The sequence below is a fragment of the Microcebus murinus genome, chromosome 18 (assembly GCF_040939455.1).
Source record: "Microcebus murinus isolate Inina chromosome 18, M.murinus_Inina_mat1.0, whole genome shotgun sequence".
Classification (NCBI taxonomy): domain Eukaryota; kingdom Metazoa; phylum Chordata; class Mammalia; order Primates; family Cheirogaleidae; genus Microcebus; species Microcebus murinus.
The window spans coordinates 30,196,705-30,224,444 of record NC_134121.1 but is presented as its reverse complement, the minus strand read 5'-3'; the positions used below and the strand labels follow the sequence as shown (position 1 = coordinate 30,224,444).

General features: G+C 34.0%; 1 protein-coding gene across 2 annotated transcripts in view; it reads left to right on the top strand.

The window, feature by feature from the left end:
- The window catches only part of BRIP1 (BRCA1 interacting DNA helicase 1), a 161,169-nt gene that overhangs the window by 55,209 nt on the left and 78,220 nt on the right, over nucleotides 1-27,740 (top strand). For both annotated transcript variants that reach the window (XM_012773002.3, XM_075994410.1), the window contains 6 exons: nucleotides 1,705-1,904; nucleotides 4,922-5,054; nucleotides 10,729-10,883; nucleotides 13,722-13,887; nucleotides 13,999-14,139; nucleotides 17,066-17,227. In XM_012773002.3, the coding sequence (XP_012628456.1) occupies nucleotides 1,705-1,904; nucleotides 4,922-5,054; nucleotides 10,729-10,883; nucleotides 13,722-13,887; nucleotides 13,999-14,139; nucleotides 17,066-17,227 (957 nt within the window). The remainder of the gene's footprint in view (nucleotides 1-1,704; nucleotides 1,905-4,921; nucleotides 5,055-10,728; nucleotides 10,884-13,721; nucleotides 13,888-13,998; nucleotides 14,140-17,065; nucleotides 17,228-27,740) is intronic.

Here is a 27,740-nt window from a genome sequence, read left to right as displayed (position 1 = left end):
GTGAAACCTCATCTCTAAATAAATAAACAAACAAAAACATTTCTCTTAAAAAGCTATGTTTTAAAAAACTTATGTTGAGGGAATATGCATACTATGCAAATTATGCTTTGAGAGCTTTTGAGAAGTAAACTTCAGATACAGCATTTGTGTTTATTTCCCTGGTTGTTCTTAAAGACATGCAGTTGTTATAGAGTAAGATGAAAAGTGAATAATGTGGTATGGTCAATTGTTATTCCTCTCTTCAGGTCTGACTGCACAGTTCATCTTAGCTTCATATTTCTTTTTTGTTTTGTTTTCTTTTTAATAAATTTATTAATCTTTAAACTCTACTTTTTCTTTTTTTTCTTTTTCTTCAAAAAGCAAAAGAAATTAATGTTTCTTTAAGTTCAAAATTAACAAGCATTATGTTTACTGCCCCCTACTTTCTTACCTCTTAACTAGGTCTCTTCTCTCCAAGGTATTGTACATATCAATGCCCAGTCTTCCTGATACTGCTTTTATCACATCCTTTCTCTGCACAAAAATGTCCTATTGCTCCCTTTACTCATGAGATAAAGTCCATACTTCTTAAACTTACACTCAAGACGCTAGTAGTCTGACCTAGGTCTCTCTAACTTGAACCCTTCAAAAATTACCTCATAGTCTCCTGAGGGGACACCTTGTTCTTTCTTACAGCTCTGCTTTTGATAACACTTCTGCTGAAATGCTTTGTCCAAATCCGAATCCTACTCATCTTTTAAACCCCCAGTATATTTTCTACTCTTCCATGGTCTTTCTCAGTCATTTAAGCCCTCTGTGTATTCTTATTTCCTCGGTATAACTTAGTGACAATTGCTTTATGATATTTCCTTGTTGTATTAGGACTCTTTCAGTTGCCAGTGAAACAAACCCTCAAAAAGAGTTGAAGGAAAAGTACTTGGCCTTCTCTTCAGAGTGATGGCTTTATTCTCAGGCAAGCTGTCTCCTTTTGGGAACAAAGATAAGCACAAGCAGCTAACTAACCTGGAGAAAATATGGTCTCATATTAGTCCCGCTAAATTACTCTGATTGGCTTACCTTGGATCATATATCTATTCCTGAATCTGACAGTCGCTGTGACCACAGAGAGATAGAGTGCTCTATTTGACTGACAAGCCTGGGTTATGAGTCTTAACCCCTGTTGTGAAAGTGGCGATGTCCTTTAGTTCACAGATTAATAGTCCTGCTTAGTATCACACAGGAGTTGGGGAAGAGAACTTCTTGAAATGAAAGATTGCAGAAGAGATTAAAATGAAACAGATGTATACTATATTGTGTTAGTATTTTTTGAGATTCATTTGAATCTTGTGCTGTTGTTTTACTTGTAAAGGTTTTATACTCTGTTTTAAAAATAGTTTTGGAAACTTCTTTATAGGGGAGGGGGATTTTATAGCCTTCTGTGTAGACAGCGGTACCTTGATCCAGGCTCACTTAACACATATCTTTTTGTTTTTGGTAGGTTTACAAAGTATTTTGAGAGTGAAAAATAGCAAACTCAGTAATGTAGAGCTGATACTGGTTGGCCTTAGTGTTTCAGAGGTTTTATTTAAGACCCAGAATGAGTTGCTTATGTAATTGTACTTGCAATATTGGCCCATAGTATGAATTTTTAAATGAAATATTTTGCCTGCTACTGTTAAATTTATTTTGCCAAACGTTTTACAGGAAAATTCTTTTATCTTATAGATGGATTTAAATCTGAAAGAACAAGTTGTCATTTTAGATGAAGCTCACAACATTGAGGACTGTGCTCGGGAATCTGCAAGTTACAGTATAACAGAAGTTCAGCTTCGGTTTGCTCGAGATGAACTAGATAGTTTGGTCAACAGTAATATACGGAAGAAAGACCATGAACCTCTACGAGCTGTGTGCTATAGCCTCATTAAGTAAGAATATTTGTCTATCAGTATATTTGTTCTGCCTTTATATTAAAAACATGTTTGATTATGTCAGAGTATTTTAAAGTTAGTAAACTTTGATTAACCAGGCTACTTGGGAAATGGGTTGTTCCTTCCTCTTGAAAAAAACTAGTCCAACCTTTTCTCTTGTTCAAAAGAATGTAATGGACATAATTGATTTTAAAAATGAATAATTGTGAATCTTATTCCTAATTTAGCAGGATAACTTAACGGTCCCAAAGGATGTGTATAGGACATTGAACAGAAATGAAACAGTTTTCGTTAATGTATTAATATTTTTAAATTCTGGATCATGGCTTTACTTTATTGCTTTATCTTCCAATTTGGGTAGGATTCTAGTTTGATGGGTTTCAATTAACCAGGATTTGCATATTGTAAAATAATACAGTTAGTGCTAATTTTATTAAAATTTGCATTATTTTATAAAATAAAAATTTTTATTAAAATATGCATTTGCATAATTTCCCATCTATTAGACATTAAGTTGTTGATCTAGAATCTTGTTATCTTAGGAAAAAACCTCCTCTGACTCTACATACCATTTCATTTATTGTAGCATTTTTGTTTCCTTCACAGTATACTTTTTGAAAACTTGAATGCTATACAGTCACATGGTTTGAACATAAAACATATACAAATTTATGTAGTATAAACCTCCACTCTACCCTGTCTCCAATCTGCTAAGTTTCTGTTCTCCTAAACAAGTTTATTTCTTGTTTTTTTTTTTTTTTATTTCAATAGACTTAGGGGGTACAAATGTTTTTTGTTTTTTTTTGTTTTTTTGTTTTTTTTTTTAATTATTTTTTTTTATTTTGGTATATTATGGTGTTTTTTGTTATATGGATGAATTATATAGTGGTGAAATCAGGGCTTTCAGTGTACCCATCATCCAAATAGTTATATTAGGGAATTCACACTTTGCCTACAATAAGAGTTGCAAATACTTTCCACCCCTTTATGCTATCTGTGTGAGGCTGTCTTTGTGGTATTTTTGCCATGTTGAATTTTGTCATTTTTATTTCACAGCATAATTTGTTGAAAGTGTTGTCTCTAGTTGCTAATTCTATTTTCTCACTTTACATTCTTCCCTCATTCACCCTAGTGGTGGTGTCTGCACATTTCTACTGAAACTGTCTTTATCACAGCCACCAATGGTCTTTATAGTGCCAAATACAAAGATTGTTTTTCTGTTAGCTTACTCAGCCTCTCAGCAGTGTTGGATATTGCTAATGACCATCTTTTTGTTTTATTTTGTTTTGTTTTTTGTTTCTTTTTGAGACAGAGTCTTGCTTTGTTGCCCAAGCTAGAGTGAGTGCCGTGGTGTCAGCGTAGCTTACAGCAACCTTTAACTTCTGGGCTCAAGCAATCCTACTGCCTCAGCCTCCCAAGTAGCTGGGACTACAGGCATGCGCCATCATGCTTGGCTAATTTTTTTCTATATATTAGTTGGCCAATTAATTTCTTTCTATTTATAGTAGAGACACGCCTCGCACTTGCTCAGGCTGGTTTCGAACTCCTGACCTCTAGCAATCCGCCTGCTTTGGCCTCCCAGAGTGCTAGGATTACAGGTGTGAGCCACCATGCCTGGCCTAATGACTACCTTTGAAAAGCATTTTTTGTCTTCATTTCTGTGGCATCTCTAATTTTTCTCCTCACAGTCCATTCTTTCTTAATTTCTTTGGTAATTCTTACACTGTTTGAGGTCTAAATGTTGGAATACCTCAGCAGCTGGTTCTGGGGCTTAATTTCTTTCCTATCCCTGCATTTTTCCCTAAATTGTGTAATCTAGTACTGTAGCTTAGAATATAATCTGCAGTACTGGTGAGGCTTGATTCTGTGTCTCTAGCCTCAACTTCTCCCTGGAATGCCATTGTTATATATCTAATAACCTACTTTCTAACTGTATGGTTATCAAATAGACATTTCAACTTTACACCCAAAACAAAACTCCTTCCCTTTCCCTATGTATGGTTTCCCCCCAGTCTTACTTTTCCTCATCTAAGCAAACAGTACCTACCAGTTCCTCAAATTTAAAAAATCTAAATATTATCCTTGATTACTGACTGCATCATCTCTTCAAGTTCATCAGTATGTCTGATAGATGCTACCTGCACAGTATATCCCAAATTCATAAGTTTCTTTCACTGGCCACATCTGTCATCCCAGAATCATCTCTCGACTAGAATATTGTAACAGCCTCCTAACAAATCTCTGTTTTCATTCTTTCTCTTACAATCCATTCTGGTTTGGAAGCTGTAATCATCTTTTAAAACACTTGAAATAGATTGTCTCTCTTGTATTTAAAAATCTCTATTTAAAACCTTCTCATTGCTCTTTGAATAGAATCCAAATTTCTTAACCCAATTCATAATGATTTGATTTCTGCTTATTACTCTAACATTATTTTATTTATTTTTTTTTTTTGAGACAGAGTCTCGCTTTGTTGCCTAGGCCAGAATGAGTGCCATGGCGTCAGCCTAGCTCACAGCAACCTCAAACTCCTGGGCTCAAGCAATCCTTCTGCCTCAGCCTCCCAAGTGGCTGGGACTACAGGCATGCGCCACCATGCCCGGCTAATTTTTTCTATATATATTATTTGGCCAATCAATTTCTTTCTATTTATAGTAGAGACGGGGTCTCGCTCTTGCTCAGGCTGGTTTCGAACTCCTGACCTCGAGCAATCCGCCCGCCTCAGCCTCCCAGAGAGCTAGGATTACAGGCGTAAGCCACCGCGCCCGGCCTCTAACATTATTTTTAATAGCATAATAAGCTAACACTAAAGTTTACTTTTTAGTTATATAAATGTTTATTTTGTAATATAAGACATACATTATTTTTAAAAGGTGTCTTAATGAATCCACGTCTATGTCCTAAGAGCTTCAGGGAATACATATCAATCCATGACAACAGTGATAATTCTCTTCTGTTGAAATAATGCACATAAGGATGATACTGGTTGACAAAATTGTTTTATTTTATTCCAGTTGGTTAGAAGCAAATTCTGAACATCTTGTGGAAAGGGATTATGAATCCTCTTGCAAAATATGGAGTGGAAATGAAATGCTTTTAAATTTACACAAAATGGGCATTACCACTGCTACTTTCCCCATTTTGCAGGTAAGATTTTTTTTTCCATCTGAAATTTATTTAGTGAATTAGAAGTGTTATATTAGTGAATAAATTCAGAGTAAATCTGGTGAATAATCCAGAATTTTCAAATAAAGTAATTTAATTATTTTTAAATTTTACCTAAATTTGATAATCTTTAAGTGATGAAATCGGTAAATTATGGTTGGAAATATAGCATTATTTGGTTTGAAGGAAATAAGCCTTTAAAGGGATTAATTGCTTTGTTCAAACTAGGAGGAGTCAGTATTTTGAGGTTGTCAACTTATTTTGTCAATTATAAAAGTTAAAATCTTAGAAAATAAAAAGAGAAGAAATTCATATTTTGTTTTCTGTAAATTAGATATTATAAAGCTAGCTTCATTGATGGAGATCATGAGTGGGCTTTGGGAGACTATGAAAGTTATGAAGTTGTATACAAAATTTTATGAGTATATGCTTTTGTACATTTTTCTAGATAGAGGCTGTATAACTTTCATTATATGTTTGAGTAGTTTTTTGTAGATAGGAGTATATTTTCTTTTTTGTTCCTATTAAATAAATAGACTATATTTAGACTATATTTAGACTAAATAGACTAAATTAATAGACTATATTTTTTAGTGTGTTTTTTCTAGTTTTAGAGAAAAGTTGAGCAGAAAGTGCAGAATTCTCATACTTTCACCACTAGCCACACACATACACCCCCACAGTTTCCCCTATTATTGATATCTTGCAAAAGTATAGTATATTTATTATAATTGATGAACTAATATTGATACATTATTGTTAAAGTCCATAATTTACCTTATAGTCCACTGTTTGTATTGTACAGTTCTACTAGATTTTGCCTAGTAATCCACCATTACAGTATGGTACAGAATACATTCACTGTCCTAAAAATTTTCTCCACTGTACCTATTCATCTCTCTACCACACCATATCCCATCCCTGCCAAACCCTTGGCAACCACTAACCTTTTTACTGACTATAATTTTGCCCTTTCAAGAATTCCTTATAGTTAGAATCATACAGTATGTAGTCTTTTCAGACTGGTGCCTTTCATTTAGCAATATGCATTTAAGTTCTTTAATGTCTTTTGGGGGCTTGATAGCTCATTTCTTTTTATCATTGAATGATATTCCATTGTCTGATGTACCACAGTTTATCCATTTACCTACTGAAAGACATATTGGTAGTTTATAATTTTTGATAATTATGAAATAAAGCTGCTATAATCATTTGTATTTGTGTTTTTTTGTGGACATGCTTTCTACTCATTTGGATAAATACTTAGGAACACAATTGTTGGTTTATATCATAAGACTATGTTTAGGTTTACAAGAAATTGCTAGACTGACTTCAGAAGTAGCTGTACCAGCCAGGTGTGGTAGTGTGGGACTGTACTCCTAGCTACTTGGGAGGCTGAGGCAGGAGGATCACTTGAGCCCATTGGTTTGAGGCTGTAGTGCACTATGATTGGATGCCTGTGAATAGCCACCACACTCCAGCCTGGGCAACATAGCGAGACTCCATCTCTTAAGAAAAAATTTAAAAAGTGGCTGTACCATTTTGCATTCCCATCAGTAATAAGAGTTCCTGTTGTTCCACATCTTTGCCAATATTTGGTGTTGTCAGTGTTTTGAATTTTAGCCATTCATATAGGGGATATCTTATTTTAATTTATAATTCCCCAAAGACATGATGTTGAGCATCTTTTCATATGCTTATTTGCCAACTATGTATCTTTCCAGTGAGATGCGTGTTCAGATCTTTTGCCTACTTTTCAGTTGGACTATTTGTTTTTTTATTGTTCAGTTTTAAAAGTTCTTTGTATATTTTGAATACAAGTCCTTCATCAGAAAGGTGTTTGCAGATATATCCTCTCAGTCTGTGACTTGTCTTTTTATTCAGTTAACAGTGTCTTTTCCAGAGCAGAAGTTTTTATATTTTCTCCAATCTTCTGGAAGTTTTATAGTTTTGTGTTTTACATTTAGATTTATGATTCATTTTGACTTAATTTTTGTGGAAAGTGTAAGATCTATGTCTAGAGTAATATTTTTGCATGGTGCCATTATTCTATTTCTATTTGTTGAAAAGACTATCATTTCTCTATTGTTTTTTTCCTTTGTCAGAGATCAGTTGATATTTGTGTGGGTATATTTCTGGGCTCTCTATTTTGTTCAACTCATCTGTTTTTTGTCCTTTCACCAATACTACATGGTCTTGATTAACTGTAGCTTTATAGTATATCTTAAAGTTGGATAGTGTCAGTCCTCTCATTAATCTTCTTCAGTATCGTGTTGGCTATTCTGGGGTTTTTGCTTATTCATATAAACTTTAGAATCAGCTTATCGATATACACAAAGTAACTTGTTGGGATTTTGATTGAGATTGCATCGAATCTATAAATCACCATTGGGAAAAACTGACATCTTACTGAGTCTTCCTATCCATGAACATCAAATATCTCTCCGTTTATTTAGGTATTTGATTTCTTTTATCAGCATTTTGTAGTTTGCCTCATATAGATTTAAAGAGTTTTTTTTGCCCCGGCACTATAGAGGTATGATCACCAAATAAAAACTTTTTTAGATTACACATGTAAGTGGTAGCATGCAATATTTTTCTTTCAGCCAAACTTATTTCACTTAGCATAATGTCTTCCAGTTTCATCCATGTGGTCACAAAAGGCAGGATTTTCTTCTTTTTTAAGGCTGAATAATATTCCATTTAATATGTGTGTGTGCGCACACCACATTTTCTTTTTCTTTTCTTTTTTTTCTTTCTTTTCTTTTTTTTTTTTTTTTTTTTTTTTTTTTGAGACAGTCTCACTCTGTTGCTTGGGCTAGAGTACTGTGGCCTCAGCCTCCCGAGTAGCTGGGACTACAGGTTTGCACCACCATGCCCGGGTAATTTTTCTATATATTTTTAGTTGGCCAATTAATTTCTTTCTCTTTTAGTAGACACGGGGTCTTATTCTTTCTCAGGCTGGTTTTGAACTCCTGACCTTGAGCGATCCTCCTGCCTCGGCCTCCCGGAGTGCTACACGCTTTCCTTATTTCATTCATCACTCACTATGCTCTCACTTTCCCCCTTTGAGAGGAATTGTGAGCTGAGGGAATCTCTCTTGGCATTGAGCTGTACTTCTTAGAGTAGGGGTGATTTGGCTAATATAAAACTATTCTTTTTACCCTCTTCAATGCATCTATTCTCAGATTTTTTGTTCCAATCTCTACTGTAATCCCAGACTCTCACAAAGGTACTCTCATCCATAAGTGGTTATGAAAATTGATGCAATGTGGGGAGATGACAGTAGAAGACTCGTTCTATTACTATGCTGATGTCATTTCTCAAAGAGGATTTTGAAGTAAAAAAGATAAAACTATTACCAGCATGATTATCACCACTACCATTCTGGGCATGTGACTATTAAAAAATATATTTTAATCAAGCTATACATAAAATTTTTGTATTGCATTTGTAAAATGCAATGTGGTATGTATCATAAGAATTTTTCCACATTATGACATCTTTTCATAATATTTTTTCAAAAATATTTGTACTTTGAAAGTTATTCATATTTATAGTAAAATAGATAAATTGTAGCATCCGTAAGTAGAATACTACACAGCAATTTAAAAAATGAACTTCCACCACAACTATATAGAGAAGAAAACCAGATTAAAAAAACTATAATCTGTATGATTTCTTTTCTTTTTGAGACAGAGTCTCACTCTGTTGCTCAGGCTAGAGTGCCATGGCATCAGCCTAGCTCACAGCAACCTCAAACTCCTGGGCTCAAGCAATCCTACCGCCTCAGCCTCCTGAGTAGCTGGGACTACAGGCATGCACCACCATGCCTGGCTAATTTATATATATATATATATATATATTTTTTTTTTTTTTTTTTAAGTTGTCTGGCTAATTTCTTTCCATTTTTTTTTTTAAGTAGAGATAGGGTCTCACTCCTGGTCAGGCTGGTCTTAAACTCCTGAGCTTAAACAATCCTCGCGCCTCAGCCTCCCAGAGTGCTAGGATTACAAGCATGAGCTACCACGCCCAGCCTTGTATGATTTCTTTTTATGAAGTTTAACAACAGACAAACCTAATTATAGTGATGGAAGTTGAAATACTGGTTATGACTATGGGGGAATAGGGGTAATTTGTGCTGAGAAGGGGCATAAGGGAACATGTGGAATTTTAGGAATGTTTTGTATCCTTATTGGGTGTTAGTTATGTTGGTGTGTGTTTAGTGAGCTACTCCCTTAAGATTAGTAAATTCTACTTTATATATTATATGTCAATAAAATATGTATAAGTAAAATGTATGTCAAAGGAAAAAACTTGGAAAATACAGAAAGGCTCAAAGAAAATTGATTCATAAACTCAAAGATGATCATTATGAACATTTTGATTTATGTCTACCTATGCTGCCTTCTTTGCTTGTATTTGCTTATAAATATTTCTAATATTATGCATGTTTCTTTGTAGCCTATTTTCATTAACAACCTATTATGAATACTTTTGTGTTTAAATATTCTTCCACATGATTTTTAGTTGCGGTGTAGCATTTTGTGAGTGTATATATTCTAAATTATTTGATTAATCTGATAAATTGAGATGTAGGTTGTTACCACTTTCCCCAACATAACAAACAGTTCTGATAGGAACTTCTTTGCAAATATTTCTTTGTATTTATCTCAGATTATTTCCTTTGTGTATTCTAAATACTAAATGCTAATCCTTTGTTGGTTATTGTATTCCATATACTTTCTTGCATCCATGTTTTTGTTTGTTTGTTTTGTTTTTCAGACAGGGTCTTCCTCTGTTCCCCAGGCTAGAATGCAGTGGCATGATCATAGCTCACTGCAACCTTGAACTCCTGGGTTCTTCTGCCTCAGCCTTCTAAGTAGCTGAGCTATAGGCATGTGCCACCATGCCTGGCTAATTTTTAAATTTTTGTTTTTGTAGAGACATGGTCTCACTGTGTTTCCCAGGTTGGTCTTAAACTCTTGACCTGAAGAGATTCTCCCTCTTTAGCCTCCCAAAGTGCTGGGATTACAGGCATGAGCCACTGCACCCAGCCTTGTGTCTGTGGTTTGACTATTTATTTATGGTGTACTTTTTCAAAAATTTTTTATTTTATGTGCATTCAGATTTATCAGTGTTTTTCCTTTTATGAATTGTGGTTTTCGAAAAAGAGGTTTATTTGGCCCATGGTTCTGCAGGCTGTATGAGAAGCATGGTGCCAGCATCTGCTTCTGGTAAGGGCCTCAGGCTACTTCCACTCATGGCAGAAGGTGAAGGAGGGGAGCCTCCTGTGCAGAGATCGCATGGCGAGAGATGAAGCAAGAGAAGTGAAGGAGTTGCCAGGCTTTTTTAAACAACCAGCTCTGTGGGAACTAACAGAGTGAAAACTCACTCACCCTACCTCCCTATAGGGAGGGTATTACCTATTCATGAGGGATCTGCTCCCATGACGCAAACACCTCCCACTGGGCTCCCACCTCCAATACTGGGGATCAGATTTCAACATGAGATTTGTAGGGGTTAAACCAAACTAACAATAACGTTCAGCTAAAATGTCAATGAATATTTCATTTGGGTTTAATTATACTTTTGAGAAGTTTCTTCTCCCCATCCTCTCTCATGCCCTCATACTTAATATGATAATTTCTTATAGGGACACTTTTCTGCTGTTCTTCAAAAAGAAGAAAAAATCTTACCAATTCATGGTAAAGAAGAGACAAGAGAAGTACCTATTATTAGTGCTTCAACTCAAATAATGCTCAAAGGACTTTTTATGGTACTTGACTATCTTTTTAGGGAAAATGGCAGGTAAGTGAAGATATCTGGTCTGGTCTTGTCAAAAGTATTAGACTTAATAGGGTGCTAGCACATACTTAGTTTATACCTATTTGGGTTGAGTAAATAGGAACATTGTAAGCAAGTATTGTAGATATTATGTATTTGCTCTTATTGGCACAGAGTTAGAGTAATTGAAATTAGTTTTTGTTACTAATGAAAGTGAATATTAAAATCAGTAAATAAATATATTTAATTCATGACTAAATTAATGCTTAAATAGTTAAGTTTTTTTTTAAAGTATTGTTTAGATATGTTTCTGTCAGTGTCAGAAAGTCTCTTTCCTATGTTATATGAATTGTAGAAAATAAAAAGCAACAAACCCCTCCCATTCTATACTCTGTTAAGTTACATAGTACTACCTAGTTCCAGTATTTGTGTGTGTGTATGTGTTTGTGTGTGTGTGTGCGTGTGTGTTTTGGTTTGGAGACAGAGTCTCACTCTGTTCCCTGGGCTAGAGTGCCATGGATTCAGCCTAGCTCACAGCAACCTCAAACTCCTGGGCTCAAGCAATCCTCCTGCCTCAGCCTCCCGAGTAGCTGGGACTACAGGCATGCACCACCACGCTCGGCTAATTTTTTCTGTATATAATTAGTTGGCCAATTAATTTCTTTCTATTTTTAGTAGAGATGTGGTCTCGCTTTTTTTCAGGCTGGTTCCCAACTCCTGACCTTGAGTGATCTGCCCGCCTCGGCCTCCCAGAGTGCTAGGATTACAGGCGTGAGCCACTGCGCCTGGCTTTGTGTGTGTTTGTTTTTTTTTATTGTGGTAAAATATATATAACATATACCATTTTTACCATTTTTAAGTAAACAATTCAGTACCATTAAGAACAGCATAAAATTCACAATGTCATGCATTGTATCCATTTCCAGAAATTTCTAGAAATTTTTCATCATTCTAGGCAGGAATTCTGCACCCATGAAATAAAAACTTCCTAGACTCCCTCCCCTACTCCCTTGGTAACCTCTATTCTGCTTTCATCTTACAAAACTGCCCTTTGGGTATCTCATATAAGACCAGTCGTAGTATTTATCCTTTTGTGTCTGGTGTGTTTCAATTCACGTAAATGCAACATTTTCAGAGTTCATTCATGTAGTAACATACATCAAAATTTCATTCCTTTTTATGGCTGAATAATATTCCACTGTAATGTATATACTACATTTGTTAATCCATTCTTATGTTGATGGACATTTGGGTCATGTCCACTTTTTGGCTATTATGAATAGTGCTACTTATGAACATTGGTGTTCAAATACCAGTTTGAGTCCTGCTTTCCATTCTTCTCAGTGTATATATATACCTAACAGTAGAAATTGCAGGGTCACATGGTAATCCTACATTTAACTTTCTGAGGAACTTCCATTCTGTTTTCTGCAGCAACTGTGCCATTTACATTCCCTTTAGCAGTGCATGAGGGTTCTAATTTCTCCACATCCTTGCTAACACTTGTTATTTTTTGGTTTTTGTGTAATAGCCATCCTAATGGGTATCAAGTGATAACTCCTTGTGGTTTTGATTTGTATTTCTCTGATAACCAGAGATATTGAGAACCTTTTCATGTGTTTATTGGCCAATTGTATATCTTTTCCAAAGAAATAACTCTTTAAAGTCTCTTACCCACTTTTGAATTGCATTGTTTGTTTTTCTGTTGTTGAGTTATAGTAGTTTTTAAAAAAAGTTACTATGAGTACATAATAGTTGTATATTTTTAGGGTACACATGATTTGATACAGGTATACACAGAATTAATCAATCTGGGTATTTCGGCTATCCATTACCTCAGGCATTTAACATTTCTTTGTGTGGGAACAGAATTGTATTAATAGTAGTCTTCATATATTTTGAATATTATTGTATCAGATATGTTTTACAAGTATTTTCTCCCATTCTATGAATTGTCTTTTCTCTTCTTCATAGTGTCCTTTGATGCAGAAAAGAGTTTAAAATTTTTTCTTTTGTTGCCTATATTTTTAGAGTCATATTCAAGAAATCATGGCCAATTCTGATGTCATGAAGCTTTCTCCTTTGTTTTCTTTTAAGAGCTTTATAGTTTTTGGCTTCAGTATTTTTATAAAATTCTCTCCATCGTTGGGTTCCTGATTTTAACTTTGACATGTAATCTCTCTAGGGGTGAAATTAACAGTGAAATAGTATAGTGAATATATGGTAGAAAATACCACATTTTAATTTTTTTAAGCCTAGGCATTTTATAGACTCTGATTGAAAGAAGTTACAAACTAAATGGGATCACGGATACCGTCATTTCAGTAGTTTCATTAAAAGTGGATGTAGATTGAGACTCAGATTTTAAAGGAACTTAAAGATTTTATAATTAGTTGCTAAAACTTTTAAAACGTTCAGTAAAAGTTATCTATTTTCTCGTGTAATAAAGTATAACTCACCTTCTAGTTTCTTCAAACATATACTATTTTCTATTTTGTAACTAATTATATAGTACAGAATGCAAAAATCTCTGGACTGGGAGTTAGGAGCCCTAGATTTTAATTCTGGTTCTGCCAAGATTTATATGATGTTTGAAAATGGGGTTGGAAAGTGGCTAGTGAGGGATAGATGGTTAGATGATTTCTAATTCCTGTAACAATCAGTTGATTCTATGATTTAATGGCTTTGATTTATATCGGAATTACCGAATTTAATTAGTGGTGGGGAAGATGTTATCTTTGAGTGGGACGGTACCACCACTGTCAACTGAGTTTTAATATAATCAGTTTCTATATTGTATGCAGGTAGGTTATTATGTTTCATACAATTTTGCCACTTAATTAGCATTTTCTTTGCATCTAGATTTGCAGATGATTATAAAGTTGCTATTCAACAAACTTACTCCTGGATAACTCAAACTGATATTTCAGATAAAAATGGGTTCTTTGCTCTACCAAAAAATAAGAAACGTTCACGACAGAAAACTGCAGTTCATGTGCTAAACTTTTGGTGCTTAAATCCAGCTGTGGTAAGCTCATTATGTTATAAAGGAAAATTTTGTCTTTCTGTTCAGTACCAACATTTAAATGAGTATGATTGATTCTTTTAAAGATTTTATGTATGTAATGTTTCCTTTTAGGCCTTTTCAGATATTAATGGCAAAGTTCGGACTATTGTTTTGACATCTGGCACATTATCACCAATGAAATCCTTTTCATCAGAACTCGGTGTTACATTTACTATCCAGCTGGAGGCTAATCATGTCATTAAAAACTCACAGGTTAGTTTTTGTTTTTTTTTTTTAATGTAATCCTATGTAAACAAATTTAGAAGGTACCTGAAATGCAAGCAAACAAATTTATAGGAAATTGAACATTTCAGTTTTAGAATAAAAGAAAATGTCAGCTACTTAATAGTGTCGACAAAAGGGAATACTAATAAATAGTATCCTTCAATCCACTCATTTTGGATAAAAAGACTATTTTGTAATTTCTTCATTTAAATAATTTTTAGTTTTTTAATGAAAATTAACAAAAGAAAATTTTTACTTCTTTAGTTTCTATTGTATAATTATTTATGTATTTCTCTTTTTCATTAGACTATTGTAGATCCTATTCATTTTACATCCCCATTCTTCCTCTGTACCTAGATTAATACCTGGCATTTAGCAAGTGTTCACATCTTTGAATATCTGAAATGAATTAAAAGTACTTATGACTCCTATGATTTAAGATTTTAGTTTTTTATAACAATGCCTTATTGTTATTTTAATTTTCCTAGATGTTTAGATTGTTGTTTTTGATTCTGCCTTCTGTTGGCTTCTTTTTTGGTTCTCACAATTACCTGGGAGCAACTACTGCCATTTAGTAGTTGGGAGCCCAGAATGCCAACCTCGTATATAAATAAGCATTTTATTTTCCAAAATGACAGAATATTCCTGTTGAGAAACATGACTGTGAGCAGCAGTGAGGGAAGAATATATGTTCCATATTTTCAAGTTGCTTTCTTTAGGGGCACAAATAAACATAAGAAGTTGGTAAATTCAGCATGTATTTGTCAAAAGAATATTGTTATAGGCTTTAATTATGTTCTTAACTTGTGCACAAAAGTCCATTTAACCCATAATGTCATTGAATTATAATAATTCTAGTTTTGCAGCTGTATGTTGTTACACTATATTTTCCCCAAAATTTAAAAAAATTATTTTTAATTTTAATTGTGTTAAAATACACATAACATAAAATTTACCATCTTAACTATTTTTAAGTGTATAGGTCAGTCTTGTTAGGTACATACATATTGTTGTGTAACCAGTCTCAAAAACTTTTTCCCCTTGTGAAATTACAACTGTGTTCCAATTAAACAACTCTTCATTCTCCCCTTTCCCTAACCCCTTGTAATTATCATTCTGTTTTCTGTTTCTGTGAATTTGACTATTCTAGATACTTCATATACATGGAATCATAAGGTATTTGTCTTTTTTGTGACTGACTTATTTTACTTAGCATCATATTCTCAAAGTTTGTCCATGTTGTAGATAATGTCCTTACCTTTCATCCATGTGGTAGTATGTATCAGAATTTCCTTTTTAAGGCTGAATAATATTCCTTGTGTCTATATGCCCCAGATATTATAAAATATTTATTTGGTAGTCTAGCCCTTTTCTTGGCATACAACTTGTAAAATCTTTAGAATCTCTAAATTGATCTTTTTGTATGCTAATGAGATGACTGATGGCAGGGAGCCCTTAGGTAGTTTCAAGATGGGGGCTGGTCACCAAGAAAGACCAAGACTTAATTAGAGGGTTGGGACTTTCCGCTGAAGATTATATTGATCTCAGTAGCCAGTGTTTTAATCAATCATGCCTCCACAATGAAGCTTCCATAAAAACATAAAAGGACAGGGTTCAGAGAACTTCTGGATAGCTGAATACTTGGAGGTTCCTCTCTTCCCATATTCCTTGCCCTATGCATCTCTTCATCTGTATCCCTTGTCATATTCTTTATATTAATAATAAACTAGTAAGTGTTTTCCTGAGTTCTGTGAGCCCCTCTAGCAAATTAAACCCAAGGAAGGGTTTGTGGGATCCCTGATTTTATAACTGGTCAGTTAGAAGCACAGGTAAAACAACTTGGGGCTTGAGATTGTCATGAGAAGAGGGGACAGTCTTGGGGACTGAGCCTTCAACCTGTGGGATCTGAAGCTATCCCCAGGTATATAATGTCAGAATTGAACTGAATTATTTTTGAAGGATAGCTTCACTGAAAGAAAAAAAAGAGAATTGAATTAGAGGACACCCATTTGGTGTCTGCTACAGAATTGCTTACTTGCTTGGTATATAGGGAAAAACCTCCACACACTTTATCACAGAAATCTTCTGTGTTGATTGTTGTGGTGTGAGAGCAGAGGAAAAATAATTTTTTTCCATGCAGTGCCACCTTCGATTATCCATTCACTTATTGATTCCCTCCACCCTATTTTGAAAAATTATAAATTTCAGAAAAATTGAAAAAAATTTTTTATTGTTGTTAAGACAGGGTCTCTGTCACCAGGGCTAAAGTACAGTTGCGTGACTGTAGCTCACTGTAACCTCAAATTCCTAGGCTCAAGTGATCTTTCTGCCTCAGCCTTCTGTGTAGCTGGGGTTACAGGTGCGTGCCACCATGCCCAGCTTATTTTTCTTTAACTTTTTGTAGAGGTAGGGTTTCGCTATGTTGCCCAGACTCATCTCAAACTTTTGGCTGCAAGCAATCCTCCCACCTCAGCCTCTCTAGAGTGCTGGTATTACAGGTGTGAGACACCCCACCGAGTGATAAAACAATATTAATGTAGGAATGTCTATATCCTTCACCTAGAATCATCAGTTGTTAATATTTTGCAATATTTGCTTCTTTGTCCCTCCCTCCCCATTTCAAAACATTGTTACATGCTTAATTTTGCAAAGCTATTGAGGACAGAGATAAGTACAACCCTTTTTGCTTTTAAAGAACTTTCATTCTAAGAGAATTCAGTTATCTGCCTAAAGCAAAACTTTTATAATTTAAATCTATATATAATTAATTAAAAGTAATAGGAAAAAGCCAATTTCAAAGTAAATGTTAAACTTGTTGCTTGATTTTTTTACAAATATATAAATACTTCCAACTAAATATTAATTTTTTTCCTTGTTTAAGCATAACTTTAATACTGACACATTTATACTCTAGGTTTGGGTTGGTACCATTGGGTCAGGCCCCAAGGGTCGGAATCTCTGTGCTACCTTCCAGCATACTGAAACATTTGAGTTCCAAGATGAGGTGGGAGCACTTTTATTATCTGTGTGCCAGACTGTGAGCCAAGGAATTTTGTGTTTCTTGCCATCTTACAAGGTAAGGGAGTATTTATTGTTTCTTTTTGTCTTTAAAACATCATTTAAATTAAAAAAATTACCACGATAATTTAAAAAATTACCAGGGTAAGCTTCCTAGGGTCAGGAGCAATGGAGTAATAATTATAGTTTTCTAAATATCATATATTTTACTTATTAAGATACTTGATGCTTAATAAAGCATATTAAGATGCTTGATTGTTCTGCTTTTCTTAAAAGTCTAGAAGAATTAAAGTCATCAAACAATGTTAGTTATATAAGAGAACTGGTTAATGTGTACATGATTGTTATTCTTAGGGGCAAATTGATATTTTCATAGTTGAAGGATAAAGGAGCATTCTTTTTCACTTTCGGAATTATTCTTCTGAATATTTCAGTAAAGCGAATCTAAGCTAAACTTTTTTTGTTGCCCATTATTTTGCTTCTTGTATTTTTCTTGGTTTTTTTATTAGTTAATCTGATTTTTATTAATATTTTTTTAGTTAAATTGAAATTATATAGTATATTTTGGTCCTTCTAGTATTCAAAGCATTGAAAGCATATATAATTCCTGAGAGTAACATCACATTTTATCAAAATCTAAACTAAATCCAGTGTAGAGAAGTGGCATTCTCTTCTCTTTACATGGGAAGTTATACCTCTAAGAACAGAAGCATAATTAAATAATATGTTTCAACAGCAATTTTGATACTTTTGACTTTCCTACTGTCTTTCCATATATACATACAAGCCAGAGTTACAATAAAACAGTCTTCCTGTAGATAAAGGATTTGTTTTCAGAAGAAAATTAATAAGCTAATTTTTATAAGAGTATTTAAAAATAAAATGCTCATAAACATTTAAAATTTTAATAGAAAACAAGATCTATTCCAGAGCATGAACATCTACACAAAACAGTTATATTTGGGAAAGCTAATAATTAAATCTGATACTAAGCCATACAATAAAATATGTGGAGAGTTGGTCTTATCTAATAATATTTGTAGAACATTTAATTCTTAAATATGGAAACACATCACTTCTGGAAAACTGAGAAGAAAAGTTATTTATGGGATCATGGAAACTATGCTTCCAGAGTTATATAAGAAATAAAAATAAAATCTTGTCACATTGGTAAAACCTTTTTATATTTTCCGATCACAATCACAAAAAGGGAGATAGAAATGTCTGTGTGACATTTTTTGCTAGGTTCCAAAGACATGGCAAGAAAGATTCCTTGTGTGCTAGGAAGTGGCTTGGTAAATTTTTTCTTAGTGTATATAGAGGAGATCCAATACTACTGTAATGTTATTTAAGTGGACAATAAATTTAGATGAAAAAGTCTACTTAAATGAAAAAAATTACAGTGGGATACAAAACAATTTGTTTAAGTGTTCATAGCATACTTCAACTGATACTCTCAAATGATATTCTTTTTATTAGTTTTACTTGTTAAAAAATACATCTTAATTATTAAAATATTGAGATCAAATATAGCATTTGATAGAAGGAAAGTAGTACTGTATAAATACAAATGTAATGCCACCTCCTAACTTAATTTCTTGGAATAAGTGTAACAATATTAATCTTAGTTACATTTACAGTCGGGTTATAAGAGATTATATCATTGAAATATGCTTTTTAGTAAATTTATATATTAGCAAAGCAGATGGATTATTTTTCTGCTTCATTGCCTGCCTAATTTGTGATTCCCTGAAAACTAATTGGGCCTCTGTAGACAGCAGGGCTGCAGCCAGAGCTGAATGATAACATGCTGGTTGTCACATGCATTGACACTGCACAGTGGAGTCATTGCTTTTCCTGGACTTTGTAGAAATCGTCTCAAATGTATATTATCTGCTTTAAGTGTCTTGGTCCTACTGTATTTATCTGTCAAGTATTACATAAGTTATGCAGGGTTTACATCTTATATAGAATCACAGTTGTGGAGAAAAAGTTAACAGTAATAATTTCTCAATAAATTTTAAAATACAGGTATAATTTCTGTCCCAGTGGCTAATCTGAAAGAAGAGTACTAGAAATTATTTATAGAAAAAGCAGCAAAACGTTGAAAACATTGTATGAAAAACATATTTCCTCCTATGATCCCCCTACCCCTTTTAGGAAGGATACTATTACTCCTTTTCAGTAGTAATCATCATTTTCCTTTTGCCCTTGGGTTATTTTCTTATTTTCCTATACAAACTATTCTCTTTTGTTTTGGTTTTCTTTAGCATTATGAAGCTTTGATATTGTACAAAGTCAGAAACAAGATGCCTTCAGTTTTGGGGTGTGCTTAATATTCTGGGAGGTTGTTTTAATGCCAGAAATGGTCAAGTAATTACACTCAGTATTCATGGCTCCATTAATAAGCACATAGTTTATCATATTAGTAGCCTCTGAGATTAAACTTGTTAGGTTTTTTTTTAAAAAAGAATGTCTGGACATTTGAATAACTCATTTCTAAAAGGGTCTTTACAAGGTCTAACAAACTAAAAAATGCATTATTTTCTATAGAAGTATAAGTAGCAAGCACAGTACTGTGTATTCAGAGAACGTGTGATAAATTGTGATTTCAAAGTAGTTTGTTCTTATGTTTGACCTAAGAATGACTGTTACATGAAGTGTTTGTTCCCACAGTTTAACAGATAAGCATGATAGGCTTCCTTAAGATCTTGCCACCAAGGGGGGCCACAAGCCAGCCTGCTGACTCAGGAAGCTATAGGAAGAATGATTGTGTCTGTCCATTTCCTTTCCTTGGTTTGCTGACTTGTTGAGGATTGTTTCCTTACAATGGTACTGAAATAAACCTTTTAATATTAAAAAAAAAAAAGCACAGACACAGAAAATAGTCCTTTGAACATTTTTTATTCCCATTTACTGTCTTTGATTAATAGTAAGATTGTTCTTCATGTTTTTGTTTTTTCTTTTAAAATTTTTGTTTATTTACCATTTTAATCATTTTTCAATGTAAATTTAATGGTGTTAAGTACATTCACAGTGTTAGCCATCACCACTATCTATTTCCAGAACTTTTCATCATCCCAAATAAGAACTCTGAACCCATTAAATAATAACTCCCCAGACTCCCTTTCCCCAGTTGCCCTTACCCTCAATTCTTCTATCTCTATGAATTTGTCTACTGTAGCTACTTCATATAAATGAGATCATACAATATTTGTCTTTTGTTCTGATTTATTTCACTTATAATGTTTTCAAAGTTCATCCATCTTGTAGCATGTATCAGAATTTATTCCTTTTAGAGCCTGCATGCGCCCATTCTGCACCCGGAGTTTCAGTGCTGTTCGGAGGATAAAGCCTTTGGAGCTGTAATGTAGGCTTTTGTTCTCTGAACTACGACTCTAGTATGCCACGCTCCTCATCTTGGTGTGCTACTTGTGGTTTCCCAGGATAGAGTAAAAAGAAACTTAAGGGATGATGATGTGCCAAGGAAGAAAAAAATTGAATATGTTGTTAAAGCATGTCGTTCACAGAAGCCCCGGTCACCTAATGCATAAGGCATTGGGCTCCCAAGCCAGGGATTGTGGGTTCGTGTCCCATCTGGGACGGATGAGTTTTTTGTGTTTATAATACTTTTTTCCTTTCTTAAACAATTATAGCAAAATCTGCCAACTTAATTTTACTTTAAAAAAAAGAATTTATTCCTTTTTATGGCAGAATGATATTCCATTGTATATGTAAAATACACATACATATATATACACACATATTTGTATACATATATATAGGTACATGTATATATGTGTGACATTTTGTTTATTCATCTGTTGATGGATATTTGGATTGTTTCCACTTTTTGTCTGTTGTAAGTAATGCTACTGTGAGCATTGATGTACAAATATCTGTTTGAGTCCTTGCTTTTAGTTCTTTTGGCTACATTCGTAGAAACAGAATTTCTGAAATCGTGGTAATTTAACTTTTTGAAGAACCATTAAAGAGTTTTCCACAGCCATTGCACAATTTAGATTTCCACTAGCAGTGCAAAAGGATTCCAACTTCTCCACATCCTGCTAACACTTGTTACTTTGTGTTTTTTTTTTTTTTTTTTTTTTTTTTTTTTTGAGACAGAGTCTCACTTTATTGCCCAGGCTAGAGTGAGTGCCGTGGTGTCAGCCTGGCTCACAGCAACCTCAATCTCCTGGGCTCAGCGATCCTACTGCCTCAGCCTCCCGAGTAGCTGGGACTACAGGCATGCGCCACCATGCCCGGCTAATTTTTTGTATATATATTTTTAGTTGGTCAATTAATTTCTTTCTATTTTTTTTGGTAGAGACGGGGTCTCGCTCAGGCTGGTTTTGAACTCCTGACCTTGAGCGATCCGCCCGCCTCGGCCTCCCAAAGTGCTAGGATTACAGGCGTGAGCCACCGCGCCCGGCCACTTTGTGTTTCTTAAATAATAACCTTCCTAATGTATATGAAGTGATATCTCTTATGGTTTTGATTTGCAGTTACCTAATAGCTAGTGATGTCAAATATCTTTTCATGTGTTTATTGACAATTTGGGTATCTTCTTTGGACAAATACTTAAATTCTTTGTGCATTTTTAAATTTAATTTTTAGTATATTCACAAAGTTGTGCAACCATCACCACTATCTAATTCCAGAACATTTTTCTGACCTCCAAAAGAAGTCTCTTATCCATTAGTAGCCACTCCCTACTCTAACCTATTCCCTGTCAAACACTAATCTGCTTTTTGTTTCTATGGATTTGTCCTTTCTAGACATTTTATATAATTGAATCATATAATATGTGGCCTTTTATGTCTGGCTTTTTTTTTTTTAATTTTTAATTTTTTAATTTTTCTTTTTTTATTAAAAAATCTTTCTCAGCAGTCTGTGGTTTAATATGTCTGGCTTTTTCACATAGCATAATGTTTTCAAGGTTCATCTGTCTTGTAGGGTGATTTAATGCTTTATTCCTTTTTATGGCTGAATAATTTACCTTTTACTTCCAACCTGTTTGTCTTTGAAATTAACATGTGTTGTTTGTAGACAGCATATACTTGGATCGTTTTTTTTAAAAATCCAATCTGCTAATCTCTGCTTTTATCTGAGTGCTTACTAACCATTTATGTTTAATGTAATTACTGATAAAGTAGTCTTTATAAATGCCACTTTGCTATTAATATTTGTTTTCTGTATGTCTGGTGTCTTTCTCCCTTCTATTCCCCCCTTACTGTCTTCTGAATCTCATAGATAGATATTTTCTAGTATGCCATTTAAATGTTTCTAATGTATCATATTAATTCCCTTGGTGTTTCTTTTACTATGTATTTTTGAGTTATTTTCTTAGTGGTAGTCCTTGGAATTACAGTTAGCATCTTAATTTATTATAACAATGTAGTTTGGATTAATACTAATTAAGTTTTCAAAATCACTCCATTTGGCCCCCCAGGGGGGGAAAATAGTATGCAAAAACTCTGATCCTATATAGTGATATTCTGTCCCACTTCTCTTGTGTCATTATTGTCATAAAAACTACATCTTTACATATTGTATGCCTGTAATAATTTATAATTATTGCCTATGCAGTTGATTCTCAAATTAGATAGGAAAAAAGTTACAAACAAAAAATACATTTTATACTGTCTTTTCTATCTACTATAAAATACATATTTTACTTCTATGTCTTACCTTATAGTTATCTTTACCAGTGTTCTTTAATTCTTATATGGACTTGAGTTGCTTTCTAAATGTCCCCAAAACTCATTCTTAAATAGAGTTTAAGCCTTACAGCTCTCTGAGTTGTAATCCACTGCTATTATCCTAGATCCCTACTGATGTGGTGGTAAGGTATGAGGGGAGAGGAAGCATCTTGTAATCCTGTACATCTGTCTTTCAGTGGAATTATGTCCCTTGCCTGTGACCTTCACAAATGTTTCTTAGCTCTTCATTCATCGCATTAGAAGAGACAGGAGGAAGCTGGAGTTTAGGGAATTTTCCCTTCCCTCAAGTTGGATAAGACTCTGGTAAAGTCGTCTTCCCTTGTTGGTAGACTAGACTGACTTTTGTTATGGAGAATGTTTTGAGTGTATTTCAAAACGGTTAATTACCCCACCCTCCACCTCACCCCCAGCAGAAACAAGAGTATTTTTCTTGGCTGTTTACAGTGAGAACCTGGTGAGATTTCTGAAAGTAATATCTTTAAAAATGTGGGGTCCCCTAAGACTACAGTTCCTAGGACTTTCTTTTAAGCTAGGTACATTTCCTCCCCCAGCAATTTGTCAAAATTATCTTTTGTTTCTACCAATTTATGGTTTTAGTGGCTACTGCTCCAAGTAAGCATATGTTGACAGTGATTCTGTGTATTCACTTGTCTCCAGATTTCAGGGTTCCAGTTTGCACTGTGACTTCATTTCTCTGCTAAATCCCAGAAAAGTCAGTTTGTTTGGCATGTTTCTTATAAAACAGATATGATGACTTCCAAGTTCTTTATTATTAGAGCTGAAACTGGACATCCTAATTCTGTTGTCTTTAAAAATGTATTTTAAGTGAATTTCAGAATGTAGATATTATAATAATCTTATCATTCTAGACTAAGGGGACAGTATTAGCAAAGGCACAGAAAATATTTTTATAATCACAGAGTTTATCATTGCTTGTGTGAAAATTAAGGAAAAGACTAGACAGAAGATTGCAGGTTTTCATAAAAGAAACATAGGATTGAAGTTTAAACCTTTGCAAACCACACATTTCTACGGTAAGTATTTTTCCCCCTCTATAACTAGATAATTAGAATGAGTATTTACTTAAAACTTTCAGTGAGAAAACAAATTTCCTTTTGTTGTAAACTGCAGCATTTGTGTAAAGATAAAGGTGAGATCATGTCATTCTAGATTTTTCCCCCATATTTCTTTCAGAGCCTTCTAAAGTTACTAGTAATTACAATAGTTTCATAAAGAACACCGTTTCTTTACTAAGTTTGATTTTTGACTCTATTGTCATTTAACTAGCAGCATCACTGCTTTAGAACTCTCTGAGAGATCATTTTTATTGGTAGAAGTGTTTCTAAACTTTTATAGAAAAGTTTCTATTAAATCATTTTGAAAAGAGACTTTCTGGTGCCAGAGTAGCAACTTGGATCTTTTTATTTGTACATTACAGACTTTGATTTTGTTTTATATCTTCATGAGTAAGATACATAAGCCATTTTCCCAGAGGGAACATTTTGCATTCATCACTGAATGTCAGATAAGGGATAAAATGCAAATGTTTCTGTTCAGTCTATGGTTACAGTTTTTATAAGTATTGTTCAGCATTAAGTTTGTGTGTTAAGAGATTTGCAGTGTTGCCAGTTTGATGTATTTCTTGTTTTAAGTTTTTTTTGTACTTAATCTAAAGGAGGAACTAAAGTGCTACATATAAAAATGTTTGTCTTAGAAGGTTGAAATTTCTTTAAGTTATAAATTTGCCTTATTTTAAGTGATCAACTGAGTCTCTTCAAGGAATATTTTTTCCTATAATATTAAGAAGAAAGAATCCTCATGGCATTGAGGCTTTTGGAATGTTATAGGGAGGATGTTCATCTCTCAGAGGTTAAGTGTAGTTCTTGAGGACTTCTACTCTTTGTTGTTGACTGAAATTAAGGCTGTTGAGGCAGAAATAATTTGATAAAGGTTTATTGGGAACAAAATATGAAGATTGACCTGGGAAGACATACCAACAAAGCTGTTACAAGTTGAAATGCTTTTATAAGAGTTTAGGAAGAGGAAGAGAGACTCCTCATTTCAGAGTTGTCCTTTTTCATTGGAGAATACAATACAGAAGTTACATTCATTGGCTACAGTTTACAGCATGCAGGCTAAAATGTTCTATAACTAAGACAATCAGTAATTTCACGATTCAAAAACAAATCAATGTCCTTTTCAGTGTCAGTAGGTTCATTAGGTCAATAGGGTGCAATGATCAATATGTCAATAGTTTGAGGAAGTCACAGTAAGATTCTTTACTCAGGGACAGGGTATAAGCTATGAATCATAAGACCTCTCCCAGGTGGGTTAATTTGGAAGCTTGTCAAATGTGACATGTAGATTATCATTATTAAACAATATGCATTCATCTATTTGTTTATTCCTTTGACAAATATTTATTGGGCATATACTACATTTCGCGTAGATAATTCATGTAAGTTGGCCGAGGTCATATACATTTAGTGAAAGAACTTGCCTTAAAACATGATTTTCTAGTTTGATGCTATCTTCATAATAGTTTTCTAGAGTTTAATACATGAAATATGGTTGATCTGATAAATATTAATTGGCTCTATTTTTATTTAGAACAATATGCACGTATATACAAATACCTTTATATTGGTATATCTATACTTATATTAATATTTGCTTGCACATTTTTTTTTGCTTATAAGCTAAACTGTTGTCATTAGGAAGATATATAGAAGAGCTATTCTGAAGGGGTATATTGAAAAGCTGTTTTAAAAAGTAGAATGATTGAATATTCTGAAAAATAGTACAGTTGGAAAGTTTTTAAAGTCAAGGGTATGTTTTTATTGGTTTTTTTTTTTTTTGCTTTGTTTTGTCTGTCTGTGTATATATATATATATATATAGTCATTTATACCCCTTGTCTATAAGTAACATGCATACGCTTGTATCACATCTGGTTCCAAAAGTATATTTTTACAAAAATATATTGAATATAATTTTTAGGTGAAAATTTTAGGGAGAATAAAAGCAGGAAAGTTAAGATGAAAGTAGAGTCAAGGATAGCTAGGTAGCTTAGTTTGAAGAGTCAATATCTTAGTCCATTTGTGATGCTATAACAGAATACCACAGACTGGATAATGTATAAAGAAAAGAAATTTCTTTCTCACAGTTCTAGATGCTGAGAAGTCCAATATCGAGGTTCCGACACTTGGTGAGTGCCTTCATCCCATGGTGAAAGGTGAAAGAACAGTCAAGACAGAGAGAACCTATTCCCAAAAGCCCTCCTTTTTTAAAGGCATTTAAACCTACTTACGATGGCAGAGGCCTCATGGCCTAACCATCTTTTAAAAGCCTCACCTGTTAATACTGTTACAATGGCAATTAAATTTCAACGTGAGTTTTGGAGGGGACATTCAAACCACAGCAGGCAGAGATTCAGTAGTAAATCCAGAAGCTGAATTAATTCTAACTCCTGTGTTCCTATAACCCCTTGTTTCTAAACTATATTTTTCATGGATAGATATAGAAAGCACTTTTTGGGAAATGACAAATTGGTTAAATATAACTTATGCTTTATTTACTGTATATTTCCCATATTCCCATTTTGAACTTGATGTGAGTTAGAAAAACTTGGAGATTCCAGGTGTTCCATCTTGGTTATAGTCTTTATAATAGCAATGAATTGTTGTTTTGTTTTGGCTGACAGTTTCATATTGACACCTTTTGTATTTGGATGAATCAGGTATTATCAGGAAGGAAGTTACCTAGCCTCCCAATATACTTATCAGGCAGGATTCCCCAGAGGTCCTAGGACAAAAAAGCTGACACCAAATTAAGATACTTGAATCATACAGTTTAGTAAATAAATTTAAAACACACACTAAGAGGCAAGGGGATGGAGTTGGGGATACATTACGATTAAGAGCAAGTGTAAGTGGATAGAAGGACCATATCACCTAAATCCTGGGTTATGCAATGTTCATGTCTTATCTTTCTTTCTTTGTCACAGCAGCTTTCCTTGCTGATGGTATGGTTACAAAAACTGGAAATGAAGTTTGAGCAAGGGGGCCCAACAGATGCATAGTTGATACACATTTTATTAGAGAAAGTCAGAGCAAATGTACCTGGCCATAACTTTAGTCCATCAATTCACTTGCTGAGCCACTATGGCTTATATTTGCCTTTCTTGGGTAGAGGATACATGGAGCCAGAAGTGATAGCACCAGTTGGTAGCAGAATAAGATTTCATGAATGTTGAGTAGTGTTTCATATGCCTCACATATATTTAGTGTATCTTGAATATTTGGTACCTCAGGTAAATATAATGTATCTTGAATGTTTAGTGTCCTTCCATCCTTTTTCATTTATGTTCATATGCAAATGCTATACTTACTTTATCTCTTTAATATAGCTTATAGGTTTCTAAATTCTGTCTGTGATTTTTTTTTTTTTTTTTTTTTTGAGACAGAGTCTCAGTCTGTTGCTCGGGCTAGAGTGCTGTTGCTGTGGCGTCAGCCTAGCTCACAGCAACCTCAAACTCCTGGGCTCTGCAATCTTCCTGCCTCAGCCTTCCGAGTAGCTGGGACTACAGATATGTGCCACCATGCCCGGCTAATTTTTTCTATATATTTTTAGTTGTCCAGCTAATTTCTTTCTTTTTTTTTTTTTTTTTTTTAGTAGAGATGGGGTCTCACTCTTGCTCAGGCTGGTCTCAAATTCCTGAGCTCAAACAATCTGCCCACCTCGGCCTCCCAGAGTGCTAGGATTACAGGTGTGAGCCACCACACCTGGCCTCTATGTGTGATTTTAACATCTTAAGAATTTCACCCATCTACTTGGGTTTCTGTATTTT